Raw genomic sequence first — 11,979 nt, 5'->3', positions numbered from 1 at the left:
ACATGAAAATAAAAATAAAATAAAAAAGCTCCACAGTACAATTTTACATCTACGACACATGTACGAAAGGCCAAATGCAACATATATCCGCAGAATATTGTCAAGTATTGCACAATTACAATTTACAATGCCATAAATTTGTGAAAGACGCATGATTACAATCTATTAAGAAACATATTTTGGTCTTCATTTACCTCTATTATGCTAAGAAAGGAATTCATTTTTTATTTTCTTGAGTCTTACTACTACCTCTTCCATATTAAGCCTCTCCTCTGGCAAATCAATCGTGCATTCTAGAGCTAGTCCCATGAGTAATTTCAAGTAGCTCTCTCTAGCATTGACGTTTTCTTCTTCTCTGTTCAATACATCCACGTCCACTATCTGCATTACAGCATCTGGAAATGATTCGAATACCCATCTCCTCATTGTTAACTCTCCTACAAATATATCATCTGTGGGTTTCTTCCTTGTGAGTACTTCCATCAACAGAATCCCATAACTATAAACATCCGCCATAGTCGATATTAATCCTGTGGAACCATACTCTACGAAAATGGCACACGTGATCAAATTAACAAAAGAAATGAACAAAAGAATACACATGATAAAAGTATAACATGGTTGTTATACTTCATCATACATAAGGAAGTACTTAAATGAGCAACTATGGCACGTCATTCAGAATTTGCAACTTAAATTGTCTTTAAGCTGTTAAATATGATTTGATTCAGCATTTGAAAGAATACAACAATAAAAAACTTAGTTCTATTATTTGTTTGCTTACTTGTTATCTTTTGAAAGTGTTAACAAGATTGAAAAAGTAAAGCTTCAATATATATCTGCCCGAATTTTATTCATCTTTCATAGGTGACATTGAAAAATTGCATATCATGTGTAGAACAACGGCCACAAATATATGACTATATGAGGCAAGATGGATGCTTATACATTAATGCACTTGTATCATGACATTTAAGTGTACTTGTATGAGTAAAAGTTAACAATATAGTCGAGAGAAATTTTACCCGGTGCCATATATCCTATTGTTCCCAAAGTTTTTGTCTGCGAAATTCTCTGATCTTTTGTAAATAGTTTGGCGATGCTGAAATCTCCTACACGTGCAACCATATTCTCATCTAGAAGTATGTTGCTGGGCTTCAAATCACAGTGGACAATAGGGGAAGGATACCCATGATGTAGGTATTCAAGTGCACATGCCACATTCATCATTATGTCCAGTCTCTGAGCAATATCTAGGCAAGAATCACAAGAGTACAACCATTTGTTGAGGTTTCCATTAGGCATGTATTCTAGGACCAGGGCCTTGATATCAAGGTTACAACAACTGTTAATTACCTTGACCAGGTTTCTGTGACGAATGTTGGACATTATATGACACTCAACATCAAAGCTCTTGTTTGCGTCTTCGATATCCAAATCAAAAACTTTAATAGCAGCTACTATCCCATTGGAAAATATTCCCTTGTAAACTGAACCGACACTGCCTCTATCGATCAGATTGTCTTCGCCAAAGTCATTGGTTGCCTTAACAATTTCATGATATGAAATTCTCTCGTCACCAAAGGTAAAAGGGAAACTAGACTGAGGTGGAAGAGGCGTCTAAACATACCAGTAGAATAATGGCTAGACCTACTACGAAGGCAACTGGTGGTACAATATATTTCAAAAATCTTGTCCAGCTGGATTTATTACCTTTGCATGGAATGACCTTGAATTGAGATGCTCCACATAATTCTCTATTTCCCTTGAAAGAATCTGCTGTCAAGTTCTTGAAACGTCCTCCATTTGGAATTTCACCACTGAGATCATTGAATGAAATATTAAAATACACCAGATTCTGAAGCAATTCGAGTGACTTGGGAATTACACCAGAGAGATTGTTTTGGGATAGATCCAAATATTGCAATGCAGTCAAATTAGCAAATGTCTCAGGAATATGACCATGTAACTTATTTTCTGCCAAATTCAGAAATTCCAAACTTTGAAGTCTCCTCCAAATAGTGCTGGGAATATTTCCTGAGAATTGATTTCCCAATAGATATAATTCTCTCATTCCCGTCACACTGCCAATTTCTAATGGCAAAGTACCAACGAGCAAATTGTAAGACAAGTCCACAATAGCAAGGTCCATGTTAGTCCAAAACGCTGATGGGATAGTGGAAGTGAACCCATTGAAAGATAAGTTAACCATTCGCAAGAATGTGAGGTTTCCTAAACAACCTGGTATCTCTTGAGAGAGCTCATTTTCCTCTAAATTTAGGCGGTACAAATCTGCAAAATTGCAAAAGCTGACAGGTATCGTCCCCTCCAGTTTATTGTAACCAATTACGAGTGACTGCATCTTCTTTAGTTCTCCCAGTGTCTCTGGAATTCTCCCTCTCAAGTTATTGCTTCCCATGTTCAGTAAGATCAAGTTGCTTAAATTACCGATTTCATTGTGAATCGTGCCTTTGAAACCGCAAGAGTTAGCCTCAAATTTTTCAAGGGATGCTGACAAATTGCCTAAGGTAAATGATTTTGGTAGCATTGTATCAAAATAATTGAATCCTATTACTAAGCTCTTCAAGTCCCTACAGCTTCTCAAGGAAGTAAGAAAACCCAATTCCGACAATGAAGGATCATTTGTCAACTGATTACCTGCTAACCCTAGGTATTGGAGGTTTTGTAAATTCCCAAGATTCATGGGTACATGTCCACTAAATGAGTTGTTACCAAGCTCCAACGTAATAAGGTTCGAAATATTTGAAATAGAGCTAGGAATTTCACCACTTAATTGGTTACCAGCCAGAGTAAAAAACTTAAGATTAAGGAGTCCATCAGCTATTGATTGAAGATTGCCAGATATATGATTGTATACTAGACTAAATTGCTGTAACTTGGTGAGGTTGAAGATAGATTCAGGTATTTCACCTTCGAGATTGTTATAGCAAAAATCTAGCAATATTAAATTTGACAGACGTCCCAATTCTGATGGAATGTGACCCTGAATGTTGTTACTCGCAACTCCGAAAAACTCCAAATTTGATAAGTTGCCTATTGAAACTGGGATAGTACCTGCGATGTTTGTTCAGAAATTAAAATGTCATAGATTATTTAATGGAGAAAACAGAGTACAAACAAAGAGATAGCAAGGGAGTGAGGGTACTAAAGTTTATTTATCTACATCTACAATATATAAAAAGGAGGAATTGGAGAGAAACTTTTGATTATCAATTTTACCCTTACATATTTAGCTATTGGCCCAATAACCCTTATTTGGTTTACCATTTTGTCCTTTATTATTATTATTATTAATTTTTTGTCATCTATGTTGTTATTAAATATTCCTAATTTTTCATGCATTAAGCTGATTTTTCAACTTATGCTATTAAATGGGGTTCTCATCTTTTAGCCAGTTGATTTTCAAACGAAACATAATATTATTAATGTTAGTTTGCAATATAATGTTAAATAATATGATTACTTCTATGTAAATATATTTGTTTTTTAGAAACTTATAATATTCTCATCCTTTAGCCAGATGATCTTCAAATAAAATATAATATTATTTATATATAATCCATTATAGTTTATAATATAATATTAAATAAAATGATTACTTCTATATGAATATATTTTTTTTTCAAAAAATAAAAATATGTATTAATGTTTTATATTCATTATTGAATAGAAAAATCATGTAGCCATTAGAAGACTCAAAAGATAGTGGAGAAGAACGCAACGCCGTTGATGATGACCTTTTATTTCTTCCAGATTTTAAATGATTTGCCATTTAGAATACTTAAATTAAATTATAGGTTATAAAGCTACCATTACAATTAATTTTTTTAACAAAATTTAAACCAAACGAGATGGATGATGATGATGATAATTATTATTATTATTATTATTAGATAAATACTACTTCTATTACATTGAAGGGTTGAATATAAGAATTATGATTTCCTCAGCATAATACTCTTTCTAATGCCATAAACAGATAAAGAAATTTGTTAGATAAATACTAATTCTTTTGCACAATACGTAGCTTTCCTTGTTGGCAGATTATAAATTTCAAATTTTGTCTAAAACTAATTGTAAAGAAAAGAAAGAAAACAAATGGAGAAGGTTAGGAAGAGATTTGAAGGGAAGGTGGATATCTTCACAACTTTGACTCAGGGGCATCGGCTTGGAAGATGGTGCCTCTATTTTTATCTCCTCACATAGAAAAGTATAAAATTGAGACCCAAAAATCTTTTGCATTCTCTAAAAGCATTTTGAGTTCGATTGTCAACTCTCTAAAAAATCTCATTAGCCTCTTAGTAGGATTAAAGGTGCAGTATTTTCTCTTCGTATTATTGTCAATTTTCCAAGTTTTTTTTTCATTTTAATAATTTTGAGATGTAACCGAATGACTAGACACACAAAAAATTTATTTAATGCTTTTTTTTTTTTACACATGAGTTGATTTGATTAATTGTTGTACTATATTGTTAGATAATTATTTACTGATGTACTTGGTAAGGCAATTTTTCTACAAATATTTATCATGAAAGATGTCAATTTTCCATTCAAATTTTTACTTTTGTACTGTTTGATTGAAATATATTTCCATACTTGGATTAGATTATAAATATTACTTTGATTTAAAACTTTTTTCTTAAAATAATTTCTCAATGAAATCTATCAACATAGGAGGTTAATCAAGAGATGTTCCTATGTATGGTGGCCATCTTTTTTTTTTCTTTTTCTTTTTCTTCCTTTTTATTGGGTATTAATACTATATAATAATTTTTATTTTTCATTTAACAATATCAATTACCTCACTATTTTCAAAAACATTATTATTACTTCAAAAACATTACTTATAAGGTTCATCAAATAAGGTGTGCAACGCACTTGTTTTGTAGTAGTGTGAAGTAAAGTTTGAAACATACCCGTCAAATTATTTTTTTCTAGATGGAGAATTTGAAGCTGTGGCAAGTTCCCGATCTCCATTGGAATACTTCCACTGAAATTATTCTTTGCCAACGAAAGTAGCTTAAGCTTGGTGCATCTTCCCAAATTCGGAGGAATAATGCCACCTATTTGATTCAGTGGAATCCATAGCGTCTCTAACTTTGGAAGATTATTGCAGATATCCATCGGAAGACTTCCAGATAGGCTGTTGATTCCTAACTGAATTTCTACCAAAGAAGAGAGGTTGAACACCAAGATTGGGATTCCTCCAGTGAAAGAGTTTCCAAAGAGATATAACTTTTGAAGATTTTTAAGAAATCCGAAACTACTAGGAATTTGACCATTTAACTCATTGTACTGCATCTTTATTTCTCGGAGTCTCGAAATATTACCAATTTCATCAGGGATGAAATCATGGAAACTGTTATTGCTGATATCCAAGGATTTCAGAAAAGTGAGTTTACCAATTTCTTTAGCAATAGTCCCTTCTAGGCTCATATTTGAAACATTTATGCCTGTGACTCTTTGGTGCCTATGACCGCAAGTAATGCCGATCCAAGAACAAAAGGAAATTTCTTGAGACCAAGACAAGATTTTGTTGGGATCATTTATTTGAGATTTAAAGGCAAGAAGGGCAGACTCATCATTGGAGCTACTGAAAGATGTAGCGACACAAAGAAGCATGTAGAACCTTGCCAGTAACGTAAAGATCAAATTCTTTCCCATGGTCAATTTGATATTTATCACTATGAGATGGAAAAAAAATTTCTGGCGATGTAAGTATAAGTTGCAGAACTTATATAGTAGAGATGCTTGTTGCTTTATCTTAAAGGAGTGGAGTTCATCACTCCAATATTGACTCGGCTTGACTTTACAAGTCTTTGATTTTAATATTCTTCGGCCTTAACTGTCAAATGTTAATTATTTTTTCGGCGTTTAGTGTGCATGACAATTCCAAACTAGATATTTAGTTTTCGGGGTGTTCATGCACATGGTTAGACCTTAGAATCGTTAGACATTAGTTCAGATATTAATAGTGAACCTACCAAGTATTTAACTAAGTGCATGACAACACAAAATATATATAATTTCATTTTCATTCTTGATCCTATGATTCTAAGTAGGCTTATTGTTTTGAAATTTAGTTCGATTGCTTCCTAAGTTGCACTTTATTTAGTGATTTAAGTACTTTAACTGGGTTTTATTATTGTTGAATAATGGAGCCTAAGTTGTAGATTTCAAAATCGTGAAAGTGTGTGGACCAAGAAATTTATTGCAAATACCTAAATAGTAGGCATGAATGTCGAGAATTAGATTCTTGTATCTCGTTCTTGCATCAATTTCTGTTATTCTTGGTTAAATTCTTTTCTTGAATCCCACTTATCTGCTGGATTTAACAGTATCTAATTCTTAACAAGTATTACATACAAAACATATTCCAAGATAAAAATAGAACTTATTTTCTAATTATTTATTAGCATTTTAATCTTGTTATAAATCTGTTAATAATCCAAAAGAAATCCAAATAGGCTCTTAATTAATTCTAAAGAAACATAAATTCTTTGTGCGTGTGATATCTATTTTCACCATTAATCATATCCCAAATTCGAAGAGTCTATTTAATCCTCCTAATCTTCATAACGTCGTTCATGAACATAAAATCGACTTGATAAATAATGCAGTCGTGCTACACAAATATCAAGGTTAACATAATATCACGTGACATTTTATCATGATCTAAAAAAGGATTATTCTACTTTAACAAATGAATTTTGACATCCTCCTTGATAGATGTATATGTAGCGGTGAATGATCGATTGAAAAAAATAAATGTATTTAAAACAATCAAGTGACATAATGCCATATTATGTCAACTTCTGTGTCAATGTAGCATGACGGTCTAAAAAAATCATCTTAATAGTTCAAAAACGTGTATCTACTTTTATGTGGTCTATGTGAATGCCCTGATTCGCAAAACAAGGAGAAAACAAACTAGTCAAATACAAGACAATTCGTAGTGAATAAGGTTCAAAGAAGGAATCTTTTGCTATTTAAACTTTTGTTTTAATTTGTTCTTTTTCCCTTTAAATAGAAAATTTATTGTTGAAAAATATTATTGAGTTGTAATATTTTAACAAAAAGAAAAAAAAAATTCTTCAAACTAATATACAATTTTATTATCTAAATTAAAATTCAGGAAAATGGGGGAAAAAAGATTGTTTTAAAAATGCCTTTAAACTTGTAAAAGGGAAATTATGTTAAAATAAATTTCATGAAGTTCTAATTTTTGAAACTGGAGAGACTATCGATTTGTCATATATCTAAAAGAAAGTTTATGAAACTTATATGATGACTACTGAAAACGATGTTACATTTATGGAGAGTAATAATTATTTAATAAAAAAAAAAAAAACCCACTTAGGGCTTGTGAGTAAACTCGGTTCGACCCTTGTGAGCAAACATGGTCAAGAGCTCAGCTCGGCCATGACATTCCTATGGTTGATTCTTCTCGAATGGGAAGCAGCAAGAGGGATGAACTCTCTAGAAAGACTTGGCCCACTAGCAGTTGGGCTAATAACAACTCCATCCATATTAACCCAAAAAATTAAACTACCGTTTATTTTATATAAAATATTTTCTAAAAAAAAAAATTATAAAATGAGGTTATAGGGGATTGCTTACAATGTCTCTAGCTGTGTAGGCTAGTTTTGAGGTTATAGGGTTTGATTTTTGACCAGCGGGTTGGAGGGAAGATTGGCGTTGAATTAATCTATTTGTACATTGGTTTTAGACATCAAGCTTGACGTAAGAAATTTAACCATTGATTTGAATGAGTGTTGTTAAAATTAATGATCATTATACTTGTCACATCAAATGTACATGTATTAAAATTATTTGGCACCACCATCTCCAGCACCTTCCAAGTCGACGCCAGCGCCACCCCAAGTGGTTACATTTATCAACACCCATTATCTCTTTCCCTCCATTCTGATTGGTTTGTATTGTACTCGATTCTCTTAATTAGGGTAAATATTTTGTGTCAATATAATCCAATTCGAGTCAAGGGAGTAATTTTATTTTTCAAACGAAAAATATTTTCGAGGGAGTATAATATAATAAAAATTTCAATTTCACACATATTTTCTTAATTTAAGGATCATTAAAAACCTAATAAAAATTAAGTTGTTGAAACTCCTTATTTATGATACTAATTAAGTTTCTCTTGATCCATTTTCAAAACCCTTTAAAATCTCCTTATGTGCTGACCAACAACCTCCTTTCTTCCCTAATACAACCTGTCTCGTAACCCCCCAGCCCCCACCGCCCCCCACAAAACAACATTGATATATATCCTCTAAATACCCAACAAAATCAATTCATGCATGCTCAATAATATTGAAAAAAAGACTCGTAAAACAAAAAACACAAGAGATTAAATTTCAATGGATGTTCACGTAGAAGATGGAAAAAGAAATGGTGATGCATCTATTGAAGAACAATTGGAATCGCCTCTCCTTGAGGCTGCACCAACACCTCCAAAACCACCCAAAACCCGGGCGCAAACGGGCATCCGTAAAGCCTTCAAGGGAACAGCCCATTTGTCGAATCTTCTCCCCACAGGCTCCGTCCTGACATTCCAATTCTTGTCCCCAGTTGTTACGCACGAAGGAAAATGCAAATCCTTCGTTAGCCAATCCGTTACATCATGTGTTCTTGCTCTTTGCGCCGTTTCTTGTTTTCTCTTTAGCTTTACCGACAGTTTCAGGGACGAAAGAGGAAAGGTCAGGTACGGATTGGCCACATTCCGTGGCCTGTGGGTGATTGATGGATCAAAAACATTTCCACCACAAGATGCTGACAAATATAGGATAACGTTCATAGATTTTGTCCATGCATTCATGTCGATTCTTGTTTTCGGGGCAGTGGCAATGTTTGATAAGAATGTGATCAATTGTTTCTATCCATCGCCATCAGAAGAAGGCCTCGAGATTCTTACAGCATTGCCTATAACCATTGGGGTAATTTGCAGCATTTTGTTCATTGTTTTCCCTTCCAAACGGCACGGAGTTGGCTTCCCTCTCTCGCGCAACTAGCATGCAATATTCATGTATTTGCTTGTTTTATCTTTCTTTATAATTCTTCGTCCATAATTATTTTATTGCCATATTCTTTTGGGCACAATTCCCCATCAATCTTGGAATATGAATGCTCGTCAAACTTTTAAACATATCAAATCTCTCGATCGATATTTCTATCATTTGTCGACATGGATTCAACCCTTAACAAGGATCATTCATTTGATGCATAGCAACAAGAAGTTACCTGAATATTGGCAATACAAAGGGGGTTTTACATGGGTTTTCTGCATGCTGATTTATTGTTATTATGGTACAGGGAACACAATTAAAAGCATTAATTATTCATAATATTGTCCGTTAAAATCAAATTTGGTCTAAGTTACACATGCAAGATATGTAATTGACAATATTCATCCACTTTACCCAGCCTGATGTATGTATAAACGTCTTCATATAATTACCTGCAATTCTACAAATATAACATCAAAAAAAAAAATAAATGGGTGAGCATTGGCTAATCTTTTCATTCCTTTGGCTTCTGGGTTTGATAAGGGGTGGGCAAAAGAATCATAACCAACTGAACTAGAATCGGTCGGTTCAGCTTATATTTTAAAAAGTTCTTGTTTCAGAATCAAGAAATGGTTGATTTTAATTCGATTTGGGTTTGAGTAGTATCGAGAACAGGTTTTAATCTATTTCTTAATTTGGTGAATGTTATTTATTGTACAAAATTTTGTATGAAGATCGAACTTATCTTTGCATTGAATTGGTCTTATTTTTCCTTTTAGATGTGATTATTAATTTGTGGCGGTTAGAATTTGTACTGTAGTTTGAATTGATGAAAACATTGGAGTTGTCTTTTATATTAAATTTTACTTTTAACGCCAATCTGGAAGAAATTCATTCATTGATGAACAATGTAGCATGAATTTACAAGGATTAATTAAAGATTTTAAATGCTCGAAATAAAAATTTGATCAATTTAAGTACATAGGATTGGCCTAAAATTCTAGGTCACAGGTCAGGTTCCTTTTGGTAGAAATTACACCACGTACACAGTTTTCATAAATTATTCATTTTATACTACTACCATTTTTATTTTTATTTTTTTACCAAAAATGCAACACTTAATGCCGTAAAAGTAAATAGTAAGAATTGTCCCTGTCATTAATTTCACGATTTGAGGCCATCAATTAATCCCCCAAACATGCCCCACTTGTATATATCCCTATTATATTTTTCAAAATTAGTCCTCAAATAAATGGCTTTCTCTTTGAAAACAAAATCAAGAATCCCCCAACATTCGAAAGTTTCACGAATACACCACAATCATCTCTAAATTCAAATGAACTGAACCTTGTTTTACATCATATATTTTGTGAATAATCGATTTATTCACTAATGTGATTTCTCAAATCCCTGATTTTCATACCCTTGTTTACAAATCCCTAAAACCTATGTTGAAATACATAATTTAAATATGAAAATAAGCAAATTCGACCTTCATCTTGTATAATCTTAGGAATCTATTAAAGGATCCAAGATTCATTCTATAGGAATCCGCCGATTTGAAGCTTTTCATTGCTTATATAAACCCTAATAGTTCATACTAGTATTTCCACAAACCCACGGCCGTGAGAGATCTTTGTTCATATATCTGTAATCCATTGATATCGGAAGATATCATCACCAAATCATAGCTCAACATTGGGTTCAAGCAAGAACAAACTACCAATTGAAGGTGCACCACATCCTGCTAATCCGTCCTGTCTTTTGTTAATGGGATCAGATAAGAATGGAAAAGGAAGATGAAGGGAATCGTCATTGCGTAGGATTGAATCAGTCTAATTACAAGTTTTTTTTTGTTTTCACTCTTCAGAAGTAGTGGTCTGCAAGGGATTACCCAACTCTAAATAACTTCACCTTAATGTAGAGAGCAATTGTTTTTATTTTGGCATGTTTGGACGATACATTGATCCCGTTTTGTGAAGATTCTACTATGGTGTTTTATATCAGTTGCAATCATATTTTGGCATGAAATGAAATCATTATTCTATATATTTTTGTGTTAGAATCAATAAATATACGATTGATTCCATGCTAACTTTATACTTATATGAGTGTATGATTAATTCGTGAAGCAGGTTTAAATATAGTCACTGTGTTATAACCATCCAACGTACTAGGCTTTATTAGCAACATAACACAGCCTGGCATATCTAACTACAACAACCATGGGAGTCTATGGAGAGATAAGGATGCACGAAATTCTTAGAGAAATAAGGGGGAAGACTCCCACAATTTAGCCTCAATCAGTGGAGAGAAATTGAGTGATCTTGGGGATCTATCGGTAACAAATTCAAACCAAAATGGTAATCCACTCGAGCCAGCATGATGATTCAACTAAGGAAGGACTCTCTGTTATCAAGCAAGCTGTCCAACTCAACAAATGGAGAGATGTTCGGCTATCAGACTAAAAACCAACCAGATTTCATGGGATTTATTATTATCTCTTGAACCCTTCTGTCAATGTAATTATGTTTAAATATCTCTTACGTATAGCCTAAGTGTTTATGTTGAAATGATACAAAAACTTCTAGTATTTCTAGAGAACAAAACCTCTCTTGAATCATTTTTTTTCTTTATGGTATCAGAGCCATTGTGAACACTAGGCAACATAACACAGCTCATACAATATTTTTTTTGCTCATCGACTCCAGATATGACTACCTTATCCCTCAATGTCGGCAATTTCATCACTCTCCGACTCACCCCAAACAATTATTCCTTATGGCGTGAGCAAGCTTTGGCCCTTGCAGAAAGCCAAGAATTGGTCGGACATCTCACAAATGAAGATCCCGCTCCCAGCAAATTCACAACTCCAGACCGAAACCAACCAGAAAATGCAGAAAATTTCACTCTACAGTTAACAGATGCTTAC

General features: G+C 33.3%; 2 protein-coding genes across 2 annotated transcripts; one reads left to right on the top strand and one right to left on the bottom strand.

Moving 5' to 3' along the window:
- Positions 1-972: 972 nt before the first annotated feature.
- On the bottom strand, positions 973-5,783 carry LOC111370169 (putative receptor-like protein kinase At3g47110). The gene is made up of 3 exons (XM_022991863.1): positions 4,938-5,783; positions 1,604-3,075; positions 973-1,545 (listed from the first exon to the last, which is right to left on the bottom strand). The coding sequence occupies exons 1-3, from the start codon at positions 5,683-5,685 to the stop codon at positions 973-975; spliced, it is 2,793 nt and encodes a 930-aa protein (XP_022847631.1). The 5' UTR covers positions 5,686-5,783.
- Positions 5,784-8,363: 2,580 nt separating this feature from the next.
- On the top strand, positions 8,364-9,102 carry LOC111370846 (protein DMP7-like). Its single transcript, XM_022992741.1, has one exon. The coding sequence runs from the start codon at positions 8,403-8,405 to the stop codon at positions 9,051-9,053; it is 651 nt and encodes a 216-aa protein (XP_022848509.1). The 5' UTR covers positions 8,364-8,402; the 3' UTR covers positions 9,054-9,102.
- Positions 9,103-11,979: the final 2,877 nt, after the last annotated feature.

The sequence above is a fragment of the Olea europaea genome, chromosome 21, assembly GCF_002742605.1.
Source record: "Olea europaea var. sylvestris chromosome 21, O_europaea_v1, whole genome shotgun sequence".
Taxonomy (NCBI): Eukaryota; Viridiplantae; Streptophyta; class Magnoliopsida; order Lamiales; family Oleaceae; genus Olea; species Olea europaea.
Note: the sequence above shows the minus strand (reverse complement) of the source record. Positions and strands in the feature narration are given on the sequence as shown.